The 23,190-nt window shown below is 41.2% G+C and overlaps 1 protein-coding gene and 1 long non-coding RNA gene across 2 annotated transcripts in view; one reads left to right on the forward strand and one right to left on the reverse strand.

Moving 5' to 3' along the window:
• LOC141325134 (serine/threonine-protein kinase 32C-like) overlaps positions 1 to 23,190 on the forward strand; it is a 219,652-nt gene that overhangs the window by 182,017 nt on the left and 14,445 nt on the right. The window contains exons 4-8 of the mRNA XM_073833623.1: positions 2,826 to 2,999; positions 17,228 to 17,265; positions 17,523 to 17,612; positions 18,922 to 19,025; positions 20,460 to 20,576. Of these exons, the coding sequence (XP_073689724.1) occupies positions 2,826 to 2,999; positions 17,228 to 17,265; positions 17,523 to 17,612; positions 18,922 to 19,025; positions 20,460 to 20,576 (523 nt within the window). The remainder of the gene's footprint in view (positions 1 to 2,825; positions 3,000 to 17,227; positions 17,266 to 17,522; positions 17,613 to 18,921; positions 19,026 to 20,459; positions 20,577 to 23,190) is intronic.
• LOC141325107 (uncharacterized) lies at positions 4,961 to 6,100 on the reverse strand. Its single transcript, XR_012353730.1, has 3 exons — positions 5,704 to 6,100; positions 5,195 to 5,228; positions 4,961 to 5,035 (listed from the first exon to the last, which is right to left on the reverse strand). It is a non-coding gene; the product is annotated as an uncharacterized lncRNA (long non-coding RNA).

Below are 23,190 nucleotides of genomic sequence, written 5' to 3' on the forward strand. Positions count from 1 at the left end.
AACTCAAATATGAGTCCTTAATCCATAATAACGCTTTCTCCAGTGAAAAATGGTCTGGTCTGAATCAGGAGAGAAATCTGCACCATTTACAAGCCAAAACAGCTCTAAATTTTAACACTTGTCTTCTCAAGATGTTAACTGATGGACCGGAGTGGGTTATTGTGGATTATTGTGAGGTTTTTATCAGCTGTTTGGACTCTCATTCTGACGGCACCCATTCACTCCAGAGGATCCATTGGTGAGACAGTCATGGAATGACACATTTCTACAAATCTGATGAACAAACAAACTCATCTACATCTTGGATAATCTGAGTGTGAATACATTTAAATGTGCAGTGAATGGGTGCCGTCAGAATGAGAGTCCAAACAGCTGATAAAAACATCACAATAATTCACTCCAGTCCATCAGTTAACATCTTGAGACATCAAAATTTGTTTAGAGCTGTTTTGGCTTGTAAACGGTGTTTGATCTGTGCAGATTTCTCTCCTGATTCAGACCAGACCACTTTTTCACTGGAGGAAGCATTATTATGGATTATGAACTGAATGTATTTGAGTTAAAAAACATCTTAATGATGCATTTGTTTCTTACAAACATGCTGCTTTTCACTTTAATATACATTAACTGACTGGTTTTGGCCATTTAGACCATAAAACAAAACTGGTTTGAGTCAGATTTGCTGATCGCTAAAAAAAAGTGTTGTCTAATCAGAGCCGTACTCTCAAAGAAAATAGGGTACAGTGTACTGTGTTAATATGAAAGAATTTTCCATACTGATTTTTCACAGATGTTTTATCCATGCGCGTGGCATTGCATTTTATTTTAGAAAAGTTAAAGGAAATGTCTGTAAATGGAAATGTAAAAAGCAGATAATGTCCTGGCAGAAAATGTCTCTGTTTTTCTACAGTTTTCCATTTTCTGCTTAAACCAGCAGGTTCTTAAAAACAATATTTGTCTTAATTCATGCAGAGGAGATCATTCTGTCATCATTTGCTCTCCTCATGTCTTCTTTAGCAGCACAACAGAAGATATTTTGAGAAATGCACTCTTAAAAATAAAGGTTCTTTATTGGCATCAATAGCTCCATAAAGACCTAGAACATCCATAACCTTTCAAATGCAAAAAAGGTTCTTTATAGAGGAAAAAAGTCCTTTAGATATTTAAAATGTTCTTCAAAATGAATCTTTTAAGAACTCTTCACTGAAAGGTTCTTTTGGGAACTAAAAATATTCTTCAGTGGCATCACTGCAAAAACAACCTTTTTCAACCTTTATTTTTAAGAGTGTCTTTGGTTTTATCCCAGTTTTGTGCCCATCCTTCTTCTAAACATCTTCTTTTCCAGAAGTCAGTGGATCGTACAGGTTTTGACTAACGTGAGGGTGAACAAATCATGATTTGTGTGTGAAATGCTCTCTTTAATCGGACTGATCTGTGCTTCTTAGACGTTAAAAAGTCTCAGAACGGCTCCTCATGCGTCTGTGGTCTCTGCGCTGACCCTGTGATCTTTAATATTCGCCGTCTGACTGAATGCACCGCTGTCTTTGTCAGAGTGAATGGAGAGCGGTGAGATCTATAATAGATGTGCTGATGATTGGCTCTCAGACCTGTGGCCTCTACCAGACGGGAAATGAGCTCTGAAGTACTCTGATAGGAGACTCTCTCTCTCTCTCACACACACACACACACACACACACACACACACACACACACACACACACACACACACACACACACAGTGCTCAAAGCATCTCATGAGTATATAATGAGAACGAGGGACACTCACAAATATTCAGTGTGAAATGGAAAATTCATTCCTGTGATCAGCAGCTGAGCCGAACCACTCGAGACGCTTCAGCACTGTTATTTCAGTAGCACTCGCATGCTATTGTACTTTTATTATATTTTCCAATATTCATATTTTGGATTTAAAAATATTTTAACTGTTTTCATTAATATTTTAGTTTTTAGATTTATTCATATTTTATTTTTAGAATTATTTTGCTATTTTTGTTTTGTTTTTGTTTGTTTTTAAATATGTATAGTTTTTATTAATTTATGTTTTTAATATCTGAATAAAGAATTACATTTTTAATTTTAATTTTTTAAATTTTTTTTAATTTCGGTTAAAAGTTGTAATAATTTTCTTTTTTATTATCATTTTTATTGTTTTATGTATATTTTTTAATATGTTGGTATAGCTTTTTTATTTCAATTTTAATTATGTTAAGAGTTTTAACTATTTTAAAATAATAAATGTCCATTTGGCATCCTAAATCAAAAAATATTTTTCTTTAGATTTAAGTTAACATTTATTTTATTTTAAGTAACATTTTTTTAGTGGTTTTAGTTTTGGTTAACTGTAATAAACACACCTATATACACACCTCTATATATATATATATATATATATATATATATATATATATATAGTTTTCATTTAGATTTCAATTAACATTATTTGGTTTCAAGTAACAGATTTTTTTTAATGGTTATAGTTAGTTAACTGATGAACCTGTGCTTCTCTGACTTTAGATGACAGAAGTGTATGTGTTAAACAATAGTTCATTATCAGCGTTAGAGCATCAGCATCTGCATACAGATGATTGACAGCTGATGTAGACTGTGACAACACTTCAATTAAAATCTCCTAATCAGATCATCTCTACGACTTTAATTAATAAACCTCAATCTGTAAAAGAAGAGCTGATGTGGTGATAGCCTATCTATCTCATAAACTTCTCCAGCTCATCAGGAGAGGGATTTGCATGAGAAATGTGAGCTGTGTGATGTCACTTCCTCTGACATGTGACCCTGTGCTTCAGGTACTCATTCCAGGATGAGGAGGACATGTTTATGGTGGTGGATCTGCTGCTGGGAGGAGATCTGCGTTATCACCTGCAGCAGAACGTTCAGTTCACGGAGGACGCCGTTAAACTCTACCTGTGCGAGATGACACTGGCACTAGACTACCTGCAGAGCCAACACATCATACACAGGTGTGTGTCAGCGTTAACAACATTAGCAACACTCCAGCTAGTGTTTACCTGATTTAACTCTATAATCCATCACCAGCCTCCAGTGTTTTACTTGTTTGCCACAATTACACAGATTTGACTTTTTGTTGAACACGAGCAACAGTTTATTTTAATTTAGTCAGTTGCTTCAGATTGGGACTTTGATGAGTGTTCCAGAATCGTTTGAATTGTTTGAATCATTTCGGTACTTTGCGTGTTCGCGAATCATTTGATTCATTTCGGGACTTTGATGAGCGTTTGCGAATCGTTTGATTCATTTCGGGACTTTGATGAGCGTTTGCGAATCGTTTGATTCATTTCGGGACTTTGATGAGCGTTTGCGAATCGTTTGATTCATTTCGGGACTTTGATGAGCGTTTGCGAATCGTTTGATTCATTTCGGGACTTTGATGAGCGTTTGCGAATCGTTTGATTCATTTCGGGACTTTGAGCATTCGCGAATCATTTGATTCATTTCGGGCTTTGATGCGTGGTTCGCGAATCATTTGATTCATCTCGGGACTTTGATGAGCGTTCGAGAATCGTTTGAATTGTTTGAATCATTTCGGGACTTTGCGTGTTCATGAATCATTTGATTTCGGGACTTTGATGCGTGTTTGCGAATCATTTGATTCATTTCGGGACTTTGATGTGTGGTTCGCGAATCGTTTGATTCATCTCGGGACTTTGATGAGCGTTTGCGAATCGTTTGATTCATCTCGGGACTTTGATGAGCGTTTGCGAATCGTTTGAATTGTTTGAATCATTTCGGGACTTTGCGTGTTCGCGAATCATTTGATTTCGGGACTTTGGCTGCGTCCGAAATCGCCTACTCAATGAGTAGGTACTTAATTTCAATAAGTACTTACTCAACGAGCGCTAAAAGAGTACCTACTCAACAGCCAAATCTCGTTGAGTATGGATGCGTTCCGCCATGTTGACGTTATCATGTGACCTATGACGTTATAAAAAGCGCAACATGAAATGATATGAGCGACGGAATTCATCTATCTGTAAACATTTTGATGTTGATGAAATTTGCTTATTTTGGATTGATTGAAGTTTTTATATTTTTAACAATACTAAAATGACTAAAACCCCCAAATTTGTTGTCTTGAATATGTTAATGGGCAAAATTGTGCAAAACTAGCTTAGATCTGATTTGTTTTCCTTTTTCTTGCTGAATTTCTCTGTCCTTTCATCCCTGAAACTTAAAATAATAATAAATAAATAACAAAAACAAATGCAATTTTTAATTCATTGCAATTTTATGAATATTCAAATATATTTAATATTTTTTTCTGTATCAAATCTTGTACTATGTACGCAAACCTTTTATAGTTATGTTTTCTGTCATGATTGTTCTTTGTTAAAGATACTTAAGTCTTTCCCTGAGTTTGTATGGAATTGTAAATTCTGCAGTAATAATAATACAAAAATTAGAGCGACAGCGACACCTCATGGCATCAGTAACATGACAACCCTACCTAGTACGCTCTCCTCCATGTTTACAACATCTGCACATAAGAGACGTCGATCAGTTGTTCAAAGATCTTACCTTTGGAGAAGACTGTTGATTTTACACTCGGAAAATTTAAGTATTACTATTTAGAAATTAAAATGACTTTAGAATGCATTGCTAGCCCACTCCAACACGTACCAACAATAATGATAAATGCTGACTAATAATTAATGATATTTTTAGTTAAACAAGCATAATGTTGTTGTTTTTTTCAATGAAATAATGAATAAATGCATACGCTTATGAAAATGTTATATTTTATTTACTGACAACATCAGGAAACATGAATAAATTAGTAAAATAATAAAAGTAACCATGAACATAAATAAATACACATGGAACAAAGCTTTATTAAACATATTGGTCTTCTAGTCTTTTTGATGAAGAGACCGCAGCAACATCTGGTCCAGATGAGACAAATGGCAGGTGGAGTGATGGAGGGTCTCATTTCCAGGATGCTGCTGTGGATTTCTCCTTTCTTACTGCACACACCAGTCTGCAGACATTTCAGATCATACAAAGATGCACAAATATAATACAAAAACTGTCATTTTAACAGCACAGAGTCATTAGATCTCTGTATTGGAAGTTACAAAATGATCAATCTTTATATTAAGTTTCAGATTTTACTTTTCCCCAAAAATGCTGCTGTCACCTTTCCTTTCAGGTCCTGCTCCACCACAAAACATCTGCAACAAAGTCACATAAATCAAGAATCAGAAAAGTTCTGTTATAGCTCTGTTTGAAATGAGTTTGAAGTTCGGTTAGGCCTACTATATGTATATGTGTTTATTTACATTACTTACATTAATGTAAAGCAGTGACAGTGAATTCTCACATAACGTCCATCACTCACTCAGATGTTTTGTGTTGTGTGTTACTCTAGTCTAGAACATTTTCCTGTCATTTGTTAAATAGACATTTATTAAACGTCTTTAAAATGTATATGTTTTATGTAAATCCGCTTTTAAAGACGTGCGTGTGCTACCTGAAGCTTAATGTTCGCTATACGTCATAAAACATGTTTTAACAGCGAAATCACAAATATACTATAGCATACTGTATAACATCTTGGCACCTTATGCAAATCAACAGTTTACGATAAAGTAGCTCAACAAATATGATTTTTAAGACAGGGAACCGTGTTTTGGTTGTAATACTCACATTTGTAAACACCCTCGTCGTGGTTCTCAATCACGTTCGATGATGACGTTTTGGCCTCCTGTGGACTCCTGGGATTGAAAAGTATCCATCGATGAAGACTTCAGGATCTGGGCTGAAGCAGTAGGACATCCGGGGATTTCTCGCCTACTCTTTTGTGAATACTGAGGTTTCGGACGTACTTCTTTCTTCACGTACTCTTTTTTTCCTACTATATAGTAGTTAAGTAGGCATATTCGGACGCACTTTAAGTAGACGTACACCCGAATCTCGCGAGAATTAGTGCATTCGCCTACTAATTCTCGCCTACTCTTTTATAAATACTTAGGATTCGGACATACTTATTTGCTCGCCTACTGCTTTTCCCTACTAAATAGTAGAGAAGTAGGCGATTTCGGACGCAGCCTTTGATGAGCGTTCGAGAATCGTTTGAATTGTTTGAATCATTTCGGGACTTTGCGTGTTCGCGAATCATTTGATTTCGGGACTTTGATGAGCGTTTGCGAATCGTTTGAATTGTTTGAATCATTTCGGGACTTTGCGTGTTCGCGAATCATTTGATTTCGGGACTTTGATGAGCGTTCGAGAATCGTTTGAATTGTTTGAATCATTTTGGTACTTTGCGTGTTCATGAATCATTCAGGGGCGTGTTTTGGGGGCCCTTAGCAAGTGGTCCCGGGTGGGCCCCCTAGGTGGATTTTGCAAATATTTCTATGGTAGGGATAAGTTTTGTTTGCATTTTATCACTACTGATAAAATACTTATTGATACCGTTATACTACTTTCTATAGGTTGGTGCAAAAATAATATAAAAGGATGTTGAAAATTTCAAGTTATTTTATTAAAGCAGTTTAAATCCCTCTAAACAAACAGAAAATGGCACATAAAGTACCTTTTTAAAATAAAATACTCTTCAAAGAGAGAGAGAGAGAAGAGAGAGAGAGGGGTTTCCTAAGAACAACCACAACATGTTTGAACATCATGCATAGGAGCACAACACAATGGAAAAGAGAATTATAGCATCCCTATTTATTTATAATAAAATTAACATATTGACTTCATCAGGAAGGAGGCCTGATTGCACCTAAATGTCCCGATTATAGGGACATTTTCATCTCTGGTTTTATATGATAAAAAGGCTTATTGTTAAAATCAAGAAGTATTTATACTGATACTCCCATAAGGATTTTTACAGACATTCATTCAGGACCTGAATTTCATTTTTGAAGCTTGTGTGAATACCCCTTTTACGTGACTCTTGTTGGAGGGAGGATTTTAAGCGGTTGAGGTTTTTTTTTTTTTTAATCTGTAATTAAATGTTTAATCATGCTGTGTACTTTTTGTTTTCACAATAGACCAATTATGAGCACGTCGTCTCTTGAGAGCGCAGATGTGCTGAATGGTTTAAATACTGGCCAAACTTTTTAAAAAATGCATATTATAAACTTTATTGACATGTAAACTGTGACAATTCCTGTTTAAACCGTGCTGTGTGCAGCTTGCTTATAGTGCAGACACGATGTGGTAGTCTAATTTAAAGCCATTTGCGCATTTTGAGAGGGAAAGACAAAGACCTTGCGGAGATTCACTCGTGCTGTTTGTAAAATAATGCTTGACAGAAAGTTTCTAATTATTTTGTAAGTTATTTAATAAAGAAATATGAATTGCACCTCACATTTGCCTTAAAATAATTTTACCTGCGCCGAACAGAGATTGAGACGGTGCCGGCGCACATGCCAAACCTCTCACGGCAGGCGCGTCCGGTTATGAGAACAGCTTCTAAATCGCAGTTAACACAGAAGTATACGGAGATAAAACAACGCAGGTATCGATAACAGTATTGCTTGTCCTTATCAGTAGTCCGATATTAAACCAATTACAAAAATGTCCGGTTATGGATTCCCATCGGAAGAAATCGCGTTCCGCGGAGGCCCCCTGAACCATGGGGCCCCACGCAATTGCGTGGGTTGCGAATCATTTGATTCATTTCGGGACTTTGATGCGTGTTCGCGAATCATTTGATTCATTTCGGGACTTTGATGCATGTTCGCAAATCGTTTGATTCATTTCGGGACTTTGATGCGTGTTCGCGAATCATTTGATTCATTTCGGGACTTTGATGCGTGTTCGCGAATCATTTGATTCATTTCGGGACTTTGATGCGTGTTCGCGAATCATTTGATTCATTTCGGGACTTTGATGCATGTTCGCGAATCGTTCAGACATCTTTTTTCACTCTGCCTTTGTGTGTGTGTGTGTGTGTGTGTGTGTGTGTGTGTGTGTGTGTGTGTGTGTGTGTGTGTGTGTGTGTGTGTTAGAGTGAGTGCAGGGGGAGGGGGAGGGGATGAGAGGGAGAGACAGAGAGAGAAAGAGGGAAAGGGGAGGGTGGTTTAAAGGTTACTGTGAATGCATGTGCCCACTGGCCACTGTTTTTCTGATGCTATCGGGATGGCGACTGTGCAGAAGGTGAGGGCCCGTTCATCGCTGCTTGCAGTTTTATTTATTGTTATACTTCTCCAAAATGAATCGCTTTTTTGAGGGCCTAAACATACCCGAAAACTCATGAAACTTTGCACACACATCAAACCTGGCGAAAATTTGTGTGGCAAAATGGCTCGATAGCGCCACCTTTACACGTTCAGTGGTGTGCGCTTTCAGCTGTGATTCACGTACATGCACGAAAATCGGTAAACATGTAACACACCAATACCTACAAGAAAGCCTCTTGGAGCGAAATCCAAAACCCAACAGGAAGTCGGTTATTAATGTTCTCAGCAAATTGTGTCATATTTGCCACTTTCAGGCGTCGTACTTGAACAAACTCCTCCAAGAGATTTATTCGGATCAACACCAAATTTGGTGAGTCTAATCTAAAGCCCTTTGTGACGTTAAATTGCGAAGATCTAGAGTTTTCATTGGAGGGCAAATTTCGATGCTATAACTCAGGCATACAATGTCCGATCTGCCCCAAACTTCAGATGTGTGATAACACTCCTGACCTGAAGACACCTACATATCCATATTCAGTTATAGTCGTAGCGCCACTTGCTGGCAACAGGAAGTGTCATGCTGTACTCTACAACAAACTCCTCCTAGAGATTTATACAGATCAACACAAAAATCGGTCAGTCTAATATAAAGGCTATAGTGATATTAATTGCGAAGATCTTGAGTTTTCGTTGAAGAGCGTGTCCGTGGCGGCCAGACAAATTTCGAGGTCTCGCCATGGATATAAAACTTTTTATGACTCAGCCATAAAATGTCCGATTTGCCTCAAACTTCACACGTTCAATAAAAGTCCTGGCCTGAACACATCTGAAGGCCAATATTCAGATATTATCATAGCACCACCTGTTGGCAGCAGGATATATCATATCTTTCACTAACTCAAACATACCAAGGTCAATCTCCACCAAACTTCATATGTTTGATAAAAGTGCTGGCCTGAACCAATCTACATGCCAATAATCAGTTATAGGTATAGCGCCACCAGCTGGCAGCAGGAAATTTGGCACATTTAAGTGACTTTGACAAATTTCTCCTATTTTTACTGTATTAAAAGCATACCGGCCACCGTTCGCTGTTTTCCTAAAGCCACCGGTCGGCGGTGAGCCCGGGTGCGAGGGCCCTATCATCGCTGCTTGCAGCTTTAATCATTTTACAATTTTTTTGTTACCATCTGTTTTTTTTTTTTTTATTACTTTATATTAGTGATGCGCGGGTCGGGTTTTTTTCAACCCGCGGTTCCCGCTTTTATGAAATTATTTGGCCCGCCCCAACCCGCTATTTTTACTATTTTTACAACCCGCCCCGCACCCGCTACCATTAAATAAACATACTAGGCATTGTAATCTGTAATCCAAATGAAAACAGCCTTTATTTCAGGCTAAAAGTGCTTGGCCACATCGCCCTGTAAACTTGCGACAACATACGATTATGAACCATAAATCATGTCATATTAATAACAAGATAATCGGTGTAACGTTAGTGGTGCCGGAAGAAAAGTGGGTATAGCCTACGCTTCATTTATGAATTTCGTTATGAACTTTCTATTTGAACGCATTCGTTTACTGGATCCTTGGACTGAAAAGTTTACAGGGGTTCACTGGTTTAAGGAATTTCTGATCGTAAAAACCTGCTTCTTTTTATTTGTAAGGTATTGTTTTCGTTATTATGTACTGTTTCGGGCACAGGCGCATCAGGCTTAATCATCAAATACATTTCAAAGCAAGCCGGCGCCACGGTCCTGACTGCATCATTACTGTCTTTATTGGGTGTTTTTAGCGAATATTTACATTTATTCACATATGACTGGATGTGGTTGACTGTCCTGATTTTGGCTAATGCAGCACACTACTGAATAATGCGCATCAGAGAAGATTTAAAAATAGGTATATGCATAGCCGCCTGATAAAGTGGGTATCCGACGTATACCCTCCACTACACCACTGTAGATAATGATAAACATTTTCAACATTTACAAAGCAGTGTTTGTATTCGTCTAGGCTAAACTTTTTTTTTATTTCAAATGTGTATAGGTTTACAGCCTACGCTAAATAACCACTAAACTTTTATTTAACAGACAAAAATGGTCATTTAGTGTTTTTACGTTCGCTGTGCAAAAAAAGACTGGCATCCACTGTACCGGGGTTTAATCTATTTCGCCTCGACTCCAGCACCAGGCCTGCAGAGCTGAATGTGTGCTCGCTTGAAGCGCTCATGGCTGGCAGCGGGAGCTGCTTAGAGCTTGCGTGTCGTGACGTGTTGATAACCTTATTAAAGAACTTAATAAAATAGGAAAATGGATATTCCCAAATATTAAATAAAGGCTATAGGGAATTGCACGCAACATACATAGATTTTTTTTTGTTTTTTTTTTGTTTTTAATGACCCGCCCCGCAAATAAAGTGACAATTTCTTTACCCGCCCCAACCCGGGGGTCCGCGGGTTATGAGACGCATCACTACTTTATATTGTATTAATTTGCAGTTTAAACTGTACAGATAAAAATGAATCCATTGTGACTGACATCCTTAATAGTCAAATTTATCTCTATAATTCACTTTAAAACAACAGAAGTGTATGCTGTGTGTGTGTACACTGGCTGCTCACAGGGATTTGTTGTGTAATTGCATGTTTAGTTCTGCGGGGCTCCTGAGGGAGACAAAGATCCTGTGCCAAATAAAATGTGTGCTTGTCTTGTTTTGGGCCTCTAGAACACAACTGACAGGGAACGCAGTGGACTGAATCTCTATCTAGCTGTGTGTGTGTGTGTGTGTGTGTGTGTGTGTGTGTGTGTGTGTCAGTCACATTGATTTCTATGTGGTGGATGTAGCTGTACATTTCTGTAGGAGCGTTTCCTGTCTATAGTATTATTTAGTTGCGCTAAGTTGGGCAGAAGTGTTTCCTAGCAACAGTGTGTCGTGTCATGCTGTCACCGCGGTAAAATTAGTCAGAGTGGAGGATTCCTGAACAGGAGGGTGAGCGGAGCATCTGGAAACATCTGACAGATCCTGCTCTGGTTAAACACTGATCAGAGCTCATGCTGCAGGGACACTGAGGTTTGTGCTCCAGATAGCACTGATTTCTTAAATGACATGTCTGTAGAGCTGCTGCTGGTTCTATGCGATGAACCCTTTTGACGAACCACCTAGCAACCGTACATAACACCCTAGCAACAACCCAATAATACGCTAGCATTCTAATGGCAACACACTAGAAACAACAGCTGCCTAGGAACACCATAGAAACGCCCTAGCAACAACCCACATTACCCTTGCATTCCCATGGCAACACACTAGAAACAACAGCTGCCTAGGAACACCATAGAAACACCCTAGCAACAACTCACAGTACCCTCGTATTTCAATAGCAAAACACTAGAAACAACAGCTGCCTAAAAACCACCAGAACACCATAGAAATGCTCTAGCAACTACCCACAATACCCTAGCATTCCCATGGCAACACACTAGAAACAACAGCTGCCTAGAAACCACCAGAACACCATAGAAACACCCTAGCAACAGCACTCAAGACACAACAGCTGCATAGAAACCACCAGGATACCATAGAAACTCCCTAGCAACAACAAACTAGAAACAAGAGCTACCTAGAGACCACCAAAACACCACATAAATGCTTTAGCAACAATCCACAATACCCTAGCATTCCCATAGCAACACAGTAGAAACATCAGCTGCCTAGAAACCACCAGAGCACCATAGAAACGCCCTAGCAACAACCCACAATACCCTGCCATTCCTATGGCGACACCATGCTGCCACCTTGTCGTGGTGGAGAGCCTTACGTGTTCCGATGAACCTGAGAGCAATGCCGTCTGGAGCTTAAGCTCCTGGTAGGGCCACCCATGGCGGTAAGGTCGAGAGGGAGGTTCCAGAAAAAGAGCGACCCAAGGGATGCACCATCATACCACTACAGAGAAGGAAAACTCTGCACAGAAACCCCTGTGAGCCACTGCCTTGTGGTTAGCTCCAGGGGAAGCAAAGGCTAAGGGAGTAAACCGCAACAGAAAATCAGGAGTGGAGCCCCTCAGGCGGATGGTGAAGGAACATGTCACCGTCCGGCAACTCCTGCAGCTGCGCTGACACTGACTGTATTGGCTCGCCTTTCCGTCAGACCCTGCCAGCAAAGCCGAGAGGGGGGTCCTGACGTCTGGGCAACCCAGGATCTCCATATGATTAGCCCAGCCCTGCACCTGGAGAGGTCACAACAGCTGCACTGTTTTCAGTGCAGAAACAACACGGGGAGCAGCAGTCTACCAGTGTTAAGTCATGGCTCATTTGGCGTCGAGCCGGGCGCTAGGGGTTGCTCCCGACGGTGGGAGGAATCGTGTTCCATTGGGTCATTACCGCCCGCCTTAACTCGGGCAGCCCCCGGGCAGTTAGGTACTACCCCGCCACAACCTGCTTGCTTCATCGGGTGCATGGAGCTTAGACAAAATCGACAGGCAGGTTGTAATACCCAGCACCAGGAAATAATCAAAAGACTAAAAAGCCATCAGCCCTGCGGCTGGCAACCTGGAACGTCAGAACATTGTGCCCTGGCCTTTGTGACGACCTTCAGCAAGTTGACGACGCTAGAAAAACGCTATCATCAACCATGAGCTGTTAAGGCTCAACATTGACGTTGCCGCCCTTCAAGAGACACGTCTTCCATCCAGTGAAAGTCTGAAAGAGAGAGATTACACTTTCTTCTTTGGATCAGAATTGATACTCAATGGGGTGTGCAGGAGGGAGAGGACGCTGGCGTTGATGTTCGCCGCTTCCCCACACTGTTTTAATGATTTTGTTTGACATTTATTTTTTGTTTTGTTTGAACTTTCAACAACCAGTCCCTGGTTCCAACGTGCATTGCAGCCGTAAAATGACTTGGACTCCTGCGTCGATCGCGGTATATTCACAGAAGTTGCAATCGAAAGTTTGTCTATCATCAGACGGACCACTCTGCCTCTGCCATTCCATCTATCTGGACCGATGCTGCATGTTTGTCACGTCATCAGAGTAATGCCGCTCAAGGTGTTAGTAATACGGGAAATATCGCGAGACTTCACAATGAAAACTGTACCTGTACGGGAAATAGCGCGAGATCGCATTACACTGAACAGGATACAAACCGTGGAGTGGATTTCAGTGTATTACGGCCCATGGAGAGATCTGTTAATCCATCAATGCTTAAAATTTAACTGTTTAATGCACAATCTCTTACAAATAAGTCGGCCTTTATACAGGAACATACTATGGAAAAGGACTTGGACTTTATGTGCTTAACAGAAACATGGCATCAGCCTGAGGTTTACTCAGTATTAAATGAAGTCTGTCCCCCTGGTTACAGTTACTTGGAGAAAGCCGTACCACTGGTCATGGTGGTGGCTTTGCTGTAATATATCGACGGCAAGTAGAGTTATGTCCACTCTCTTTACCAACACTGTCTTCATTTGAGTGTCTTGCATTTAAATGTAAACCTCCTTGCAAGAACAATGGCTGCCTTCAGAGAAGCACGTAACAACACCAAGAGAATTGCCCGAAAGTGTGCGAACGACTGCTGGCTGAAGTTGTGTAGCAATATTCAGACTTCGGCAGACTGTGGTAACATCCGAGCCATGTATGAGGGCATGAAGAAAGCGTTTGGTCCCAACGTCATCAAGACTGCTCCCCTAAAATCCACTTCCGGCGAGCTCATCACAGATCGCAGTAAGCAGATGGAGAGATGAGCTGAGCACTCCCAGGAACTGTACTCAAACGAGAACATTGTTGCTGACACAGCCATTAGAAATCCCAAGCCTCTGCCCACCATGGAGGAGCTTGACTCGCCACCCACCATAGAGGAACACGGGAAGGCCATCGACTCACTCGCCTGCGGGAAAGCACCAGGCAGTGACGGAATTCCACCAGAGATCATTAAGGCAGGAAAAGTGAGCTCTATTCTCGGCCACCTCCACAGCCTCTTGCTTAAATGCTGAGAAGGGGGCATCATACCCCAAGACATGCGAGACGCTAAGATTGTCACACTCTATAAGAACAAGGGTGATCGCAGTGACTGAAATAACTATAGTGGGATCTCCCTCCTCAGTGTTGTGGGAAAAGCACGTGTCATCCTTAACCGCCTACAACTGCTCACCGATCGTGTGTATCCGGAGTCGCAATGTGGGTTTCGAGCAAAATGTTCAACAGTTGACATGGTGTTCTCCCTTAGGCAGCTACAGGAGAAGTGCCATGAGCAGTGACGTCCCCTGTTCCTCGCCTTCATAGATCTGACCAAGGCGTTCGACGTGGTCAGTCGGACTGGCCTTTTCACTCTCCTGCACAGGATTGGATGCCCCCCCCCCCAAGCTCCTGAAGCTGATTATATCATTTCATGAGAACATGGTGGGCACAGTCCAGTATGGCGAGTCATCCTCAGACCCCTTCTCAATCAGGTGTGGTGTGGAGCAAGGGTGTGTCCTGGCGCCAAAACTCTTCGGCATGTTCTTCTCCCTGCTCCTGCGCTATGCCTTCTGCAACTCCGAAGACGGGATCTTCCTCCACACTAGGAGTGATGGGAACCTCTTCAACCTCGCCCGCCTCAGAGCAAAGACTAAGGTCCGCAGGGTACTCATACGGGAGATGCTGTTTGCAGATGACGCTGCTCTTGCTGCACACACTGAGAGTGCCCTACAGCGACTCAACACTTGCCTTCCAGATGCATGCACAGAGTTTGCCCTTACCATCAGCCTTAAGAAAACCAACATATTGGTTCAAGATGCCAGCTCCACTCCTGCAATCACTATCGGCGACCACACCCTGGAGGTAGTGGAAAACTTCACCTACCTTGGCTCCACCATCTGCAGCAACCTATCCCTGGATGCCGAGCTCAATATAAGGAAAGGCAAAGCAGCAACCGCCATGGCTCGGCTAGCAAAGAGGGCTTGGGACAACACTTTGCTGACACTCAAAACAAAATTGAAGGTATTCCAAGCATGCATCTTGAACACCCTCCTCTATGGCAGTGAAGCTTGGACTCTATATTCTCGCCAAGAGCAAAGATTGAATGCCTTTCATATGCGCTGCCTCAGACAACTCCTGAGCATCACCTGGCAGGACCATATCACAAACAGAGCCATTCTGTCTCAGGCAGGTATGCCAAGTATGTTCACCATCCTAACACAGAGGCGACTGCGCTGACTTGGCCACCTGTGCAGGATGGATGACGGTCGCATCCCAAAGGACGTTCTTTATGGGGAGCTTGCCACAGGAACACGACCAACTGGATGGCCAATCCTGCGCTACAAGGACGCTTGCAAACGAGACTTGAAAGCCTGCAGCATCTGCCCAGCTGATTTGGAAGCAGTGACATCGGACCGCGAGAATTGGCGATCCAGCCTTCAAGACTGGTGTCCTTCTAGCCGAAGAAAAAAAGAGTAATGCAGTGGGAGGAGAAGAGGACCCGCCGGCAGCAAAGCGCTCAGCCTGCCCCCACTGACTCCACCACTGCTAACACATGCAGCAAGTGCCAGCAGTGCTGTCGCTCCCGTATTGGACTCTACAGCCATAGCAGAGTCTGCAAATAAGCCACAGACTGACCTGGGTGCAGATTCTAAACCATTGTCTCTCAAGACATAAGGATGCCAACAAGAAACAACAGCTGCCTAGAAACCAACAGAACACCATAGAAACACCCTAGCAACAGCACTCAAGACACAACAGCTGCATAGAAACCACCAGAACACCATAGAAAGTCTTTAGCAACCACCCACAATACCCAAGCATTCCCATGGCAACACACTAGAAACAACAGCTGCCTAGAAACCACCAGAACACCATAGAAACACCCTAGCAACAGCACTCAAGATACAACAGCTACATAGAAACCACCAGAACACCATAGAAACTCCCTAGCAACAACAAACTAGAAACAAGAGCTACCTGGAGACCACCAAAACACCATAGAAATGCTCTAGCAACAACCCACAATACCCTAGCATTCCCATGGCAACACACTAGAAACAACAGCTGCCTATAAACCACCAGAACACCATAGAAACACCCTAGCAACAGCACTCAAGAAACAACAGCTGCATAGAAACCACCAAAACACCATATAAACTCCCTAGCAACAACAAACTAGAAACAAGAGCTACCTAGAGACCACCAAAACACCATAGAAATGCCCTAGCAACAACCCACAATACCCTAGCATTCCCATAACAACACAGTAGAAACATCAGCTGCCTAGAAACCACCAGAACACCATAGAAACGCCCTAGCGACAACTCGCAATACCCTACCATTCCCATGGCAACACCCTAGAAACAACAGGTGCCTAGAAACCTGCAGAGCACCATAGAAACCCCCTAGCAACAACCGATAATACCCTAGTAACATTTCAAACACAGTACTTATGTAATCGCACAGCAACTCACAGCTTCATAGCACTGTATTCAAAACCACTTAAAATACCTTGGCAACCACATAACAATTTTCTAAAATACTCAGATCATCTTAGCAACAGCATAGCAAAACCCTGGCGACCTGACATTGATGCACAGTACTCGCATAAGATTGAGAGAGATTCAGATGGGCTATAAAAGTGTCTGTGTGATGGAGTTTCCTCTTTAAGGATGCAGTAGTTTGTCTTGAAGAATGTGATGTGTTGTGATCACGTCACTGCTCTGTGTGTGTGTGTGTGTGTGTGTGTGTGTGTGTGTCACAGCTCTGTGTGAATTAATCTCATCATGCTCTCTGGAATCACGATGACAGCAGGGGAACGGCTCACTGTTAATTAGCTGTGAGGGAACAAGAATGCGGCTGTAGCTGGACGAGCCTTTATTCTTAAATAGAGTGTGTGTGCTCATTGTAATTAGTGAGTGTGTTGAAAGTGTGACGGCCCCCTGAGAACTGAACATTCACACAAAAGAAGGTGGCCAAAGCTTTCAAAAGAGAGGCTGCAGTCAGAGAGGATGTGACGTGTAAATGAAGTCCAGGCGTTGATGTCATTTGAACTGACGTGATGTTGTGATCTCTCCACAGGGACATCAAACCGGACAACATCCTCCTGGATGAGCAAGGTGAGAGACGTGTGTGTGAAGCTCTGAGAAATGGTTCAAGGAGATGTGTGTGTGAGACACGAGGACACGCTGTTCCACTAAACATCCCTATGATGGTGTCGCGTTCTCTGCACTCTATTCATAATGTTCCTTTTTTAGAAAGAGGGAATTATTGCCCTGGATTGCTCTAGCAGTTCTCACATCGGTGTGTTTGAGCTTCAGCTCCGCTTCCTGTCTGGTTGTCACTTGTCTCCTCTGTTCTCTCTGTTGTTCTTTAGGTCACGCCCATTTAACAGACTTTAACGTTGCTACTATAATCAAAGATGGCGAACGAGCCACGGCGTTAGCGGGTACAAAGCCTTACATGGGTGAGAAACGCCACATCATCTACATGAGAGATCTAGAACTGCACATTCATCTGTGACAATCAGTGCTTGATCCTTTTAGACAGAGAAATTATGATGATAAATCATGATATTTTTACAGACTGATATGTTGTTTTATCAACTATTTTAGTATTTTTACTATTTTAGTGGCTTGAAATGATTTAAAATAAGACAAAACCAGCATTGTAAAAAGCTAAGAGAAATAAAATAAAAAAATATCAGCTAGAAATTGAGTACAAAATATTTTTTGCAATTCTTATCCTTAAAGGGTTGGTCCACACAAAAATGAAAATTGCCCATGATTTACTCAACCTCAAGGCATCCTAGGTGTATGAGTGACTGACTTTTTTCTTTCAGTCGAATCCAATTGGACTTGCATTAAAAATGATCCTGGCTCTTCCAAGCTTTATAATGGCATGGGCGGGTGTTTCTCTTCATCAGTCCAAAACAAGTCCAATAAAGTGCATCCATCTATAATAAACATAACAAAAAGTGCCTCACATGGTTCCAGGGGGTGAATGAAGGCCTTCTATAGTAAGTTGATGCGTTTTTGTAAACCTAATAATCACTTTAATCTATTTGTGCTAATTTTCATACATGTAAGCCGTTGCTCGTAAAAAACAATGTTTAGTTTTACGTTTTATTCCTTTAGCAAAGGAAACCCGGTCTCTTCTTGGCTTATATCGAAATCCTCCATTTATCTTTCCAAGTTCTCCTTTTGTGCTCATAATTCATGACAATTTTTTGTCTTGTTCTCTCCTCTGCACTTCCGTGTTTGTCTTTTTTTTTCTCAGGGGCGCATGCATATAAAGCTTGAAGAGCCAGAATAATTTTTAATATAACTCTGAATGCATTTGTCTGAAAAAAGAAAGTCATATTACACCTTGAATGCCTTGAGGATGAGTAAATTATGGGCTAAATTTTATTTTTGGGTGAGCAAACCCTTTAATCCTGATCCAGTAAATCAGAAACATCTGCTGAAGTCATACAAGTTTAAAAAATTGCTTAAAAAGAGGAGCCATGAAGAACATTCCGCTCCTAAAATATCTGGGAAACTTAAAATGAAGTGTCTTTGAAAATGATTTTGGACTGTTAAGAGCCTTGGAGTCAGTAAGTTTGAGAACTGCTGATCTAACTAGGACATTAAACTAAAATTAACTTTCAGTCAGACTGTCTCTTCTTGTCATGTGTGGCAGTTCTTAGTCAGAATAAGTGGACCAGACTTTAGTTTGTTGGTCACATCCCATCATAATCATAATCATAATCTGAATGCATGCGTTTCTCTTCACAGCTCCAGAGATCTTCCAGTCGTTTGTGAGCGGAGGAACCGGTTATGCGTTCGAGGTGGACTGGTGGTCGCTGGGCGTGACGATCTTTGAGGTTCTGCGAAGCTGGGTATAATGATCAACTCTTTAGTTTTTGCAGATGACAGTGTAAAATATCCACTAACCAGGATTGTGATTTCCAAAAACCTGATCATAGAGAGCATCAGTGGCAATAGTTTCTATGATCTATTGATGCTTTTGGGAAACACAGCCCAGTATGATGAGTCACTAGTGAATCTTGTTTTGTACTGAAGTCTCCAGCAGGGGATGCTGGTGTTTAATCAGCTTAACTTAATGCCCTTAATCAACCATCTTTACCAGCTATGTTTTGCTGGTTTGCAACCATACCCCTATAAACCAGCTTGGACAACTGTGCAGAAACAAGTTTCAGCAGGGCTCCAGCTAACAGGGAACACTCTCACAATTTTCAAATTGTTTAAAGTTTTGTAAACGTTTTTTTATAAATAAGGGTTGAAATTGAGATTTGGATAAATAAGCTTTCCACTGATGTATGGTTTGTTGGGATAGGACAATATTTGGCTGAGATGCAACTATTTGAAAATCTGAGGGTGCAAAAAAATCAAAATTGAGAAAATCGCCTTTAAAGTTGTCCAAATAAAGTTCTTAGCAATGCATATTACTAATCAAAAATTACGTTTTAACATATTTGCAGTAGGAAATTTACAAAATATCTTCATGGAACATGATCGTAATAGGATTTTTGGCATAAAAGAAAAATCACAAATTTTCTGTTTCAACATTTCAGTGTTTTATAAAGCAATAAGCCCCAAGAAGCCGTGGTTTACATTCACTGAGGTGTTGTTAGGCACGACCCTTAGCTGTTATAAATTCACTGTAAACCACAACTTCACTGGGCTTATTACTTTTATAAAACGGGTATCCCATATACTTGGTAAGGTTTCACAAAATAAAACAGGAGCAAATAAAGTGTGAAGATGTTAATACAAACATTATTCTTCCGCCAAACGATGTAGTTCCTCAGAAACAGTTGTGGTTGCAAGAAAGTGGTTGCTGAGCAACACACAAACGTAAACAAAGGTGTATGTTTGTAGAGTAATTTACAACAGCTTTGAATGCAGCTCAACCAATCAGGATCGAGGACCGAAACTATCTGTTTTATAGACTTTATCCTGAACGTGGAATTCTTAACCCGAAGGATGCTTTGCCTTTCCGTTCTCCAGTGTTTCTAGTCAAATTAGTGTATATTCCAAGCTGACTTTTAATGTTAAATCTACGAAGCTGCTGACGTTAGCTACGTTAAAAACAGGTTCCTATGGAGATTGGAACAGAAGAGCATCCAATCTGAAGTTAGAATTTGTAATGGCGGCACTCTTCGTTTATTCAGGAAAAAGGTCTATAAGAAACATTTTAAAACAATGTTCCTACAACATTTTTATAACGTAGCTTTAGACTGACTTAAACCCATTTACGGATGTTTTTTCTCTCTCTTTTTGTCCTGTCTCTCTCTGTGTCTGTCTGTCAGAGGCCGTACGACATCCACGCCAGTAATTCTGTGGAGTCTCTCCTGCAGTTGTTCAGTACGGTCAGTGTGCAGTACAGCTCATCCTGGCACAAAGACCTTGTCTCGCTGCTGAGGAAGGTGAGACATCACAAGCAAATATTTACATTTATTAATTTAGCAGACACTTTTATCCAAAGCGACTTACAATTGGGAAATACAACAAGCGATTCATCCTAAGGGGGCAAAATACCATATGCCAGGCATTGTTAGATGAGTACAGGCTAGAAAGGGAAGATCAAGAAAGAAAGGAGAACAAAGTTTTTTTTTTTTTTTTTTTTTTTGAGTCAAATAGTGTTGAAAGAGGTTTTCAGCAGTCGCTTAAAAGCTGTCAAGGAGTCTGCATTCTGGATAGGGGTGGGAAGATCGTTCCACCAGGCAGGAACAGTGAATGAAAATGTTCTGGAGAGTGATTTCATGCCTCTCTGTGGTGGTACAATGAGGCGTCTTTCACTAGAGGATCTCAGACTTCTGGAGGGAGTGTAGATGCGTAGTAGTGAATGGAGGTAAGCAGGTGATGAGCCAGTGGCTGTCCTATAGGCCAGCATCAGAGAGGTGTGACATGGGCCTTTTTGGGATCATTTAAGACCAGCCGTGCTGCTGCATTCTGAATCATTTGTAGAGGTCGGATTGTGCATGTTGGTAGATCGGCCAAAAGAGCATTGCAGTAGTCCAGCCTAGAAATGACCAGGGCCTGGACGAGGACATGCACAACTCATGCTACAGATGGACAACAAACAGCCTAGCAACACCCTAACAACCACCCAGAACACCCTAGCATGGGGTCAAAGACATTGAAAGTCTTTCTGATCCCAAACTTTTGAGCGGCAGTGTATATTTATGACAGTGTAAATCTAGTAGGGTGTTGCCAGAGGGTTGCTAAGGTGTTCTAAGTGGTTGCCAGGGGGTTGCTAATGTGTTCTGAATGGTTACCAGTGGGTTGCTAAGGTGTTCTAGGTTCTTTGCTAGAGGGTTTGTGTAGTTGCGAAGATGTTTTAACTGGTTTCTTGGGTGTTTTGGGTGGTTGACAGATTTTTATGTGGTTGCTAAGGTGTTCTGAGTGGTTGACAGGGAGTTGCTTAGGTGTTTTCAGTGGTTGCCAGGGGGTTGCTAAGGTGTTCTGGGTTCTTTGCTAGAGGGTTTGTGGTAGTTCCGAAGATGTTTTAACTTATTCCTGGGGGGTTGACAGATTTTTATGTGGTTGCTAAGGTGTTCTGAGTGGTTTCCAAAGTGTTCTGAGTGGTTACCAGTGGGTTGCTAAGGTGTTCTAGGTTCTTTTCCAGAGGGTTTGTGGTAGTTGCGAAGATGATTTAACTAATTCCTTGGGTGTTTTGGGTGTTGACAGATTTTTATGTGGTTGCAAAGGTGTTCTGAGTGGTTGCCAAGGTGTTCTGAGTGGTTGCCAGGGGGTTGCTAAGGTGTTCTGAGTGGTTACCAGTGGGTTGCTGAGGTGTTCTAGGTTCTTTGCTAGAAGGTTTGTGTAGTTGCAAAGATGATTTAACTAATTCCTTGGGTGTTTTGGGTGTTGACAGATTTTTATGTGGTTGCTAAGGTGTTCTGAGTGGTTGCCAGGAAGTTGCTTAGGTGTTTTCAGTGGTTGCCAGGGTGTTTTCTAAGGTGTTCTGGGTTCTTTGCTAGAGGGTTTGTGGTAGATGCGAAGATGTTTTAACTCATTCCTGGGGGGTTGACAGATTTTTATGTGGTTGCTAAGGTGTTCTGAGTGGTTTCCAAAGTGTTTTCAGTGGTTACCAGTGGGTTGCTAAGGTGTTCTAGGTTCTTTTCCAGAGGGTTTGTGATAGTTGCGAAGATGATTTAACTAATTCCTTGGGTGTTTTGGGTGTTGACAGATTGTTATGTTGTTGCAAAGGTGTTCTGAGTGGTTGCCAGGGGGTTGTTAAGGTGTTCTGAGTTCTTTGCTAGAGTGTTTGTGCTAGTTGCGTATATGTTTTAATTGGTTCTTTGTGTGTTTTGGGTGGTTGACAGATTTTTTTATGTGGTTGCTAGGGTGTTTTTGTGTGGTTGCTAGGGCTTCTGCATGGTTGTAATGACTTTATTTGGTTTTTAATGTGTTCTGATTGTTTTTCTCATTAAGCATGAAACGGACGAAATATGTCGAGAGAGAAATGAAAACAGAAAGAATGCAGATGGAGTTGTAATGAACGAAGGGAGAAATAAAACAATCTAATGATGCAGGAGAGGATAACAGAGAAGAGAGAAAGAGGAGGAGATGATAATGAGCTGGAGAGATAATAAAAGAAGATGAATGAAGAAAACGCTGGAGAGAGAGAAGAAATATTATGAAAGAAGAATGATATTAGTGAAGAACCGAGGAGCGACGCGAGACATTAAAGTCATTTATTGGAGCTGAGGGATATGGAGAGATTACACTGTGCTTGAATTACTGGAGAAGGGCATTGTGGGTAGGATGAGCAGATGGACACACAGGAAGTGTGGTTCTTCCTCATTCAGATTAGCAGTTCTCAATGGTGTTTCATTAAAGTGTCAGTTTGATCTCAGATGTTTCTTGATTTGACGGACACAAATGAGTCAAGAATCTGATTTAATTTCTTAAGATCTCTTGCTTTTGGTATATCGGCCAGTTTGAATGCAGTTTGAGACATTCTTGATCTCTTCTAAAATCTCACATGAGATTCAGGGTTATGATAGTTAACTAATACTAAAACAAGAGCCATAA

The sequence above is a fragment of the Garra rufa genome, chromosome 2 (genome assembly GCF_049309525.1).
Source record: "Garra rufa chromosome 2, GarRuf1.0, whole genome shotgun sequence".
NCBI lineage: Eukaryota > Metazoa > Chordata > Actinopteri > Cypriniformes > Cyprinidae > Garra > Garra rufa.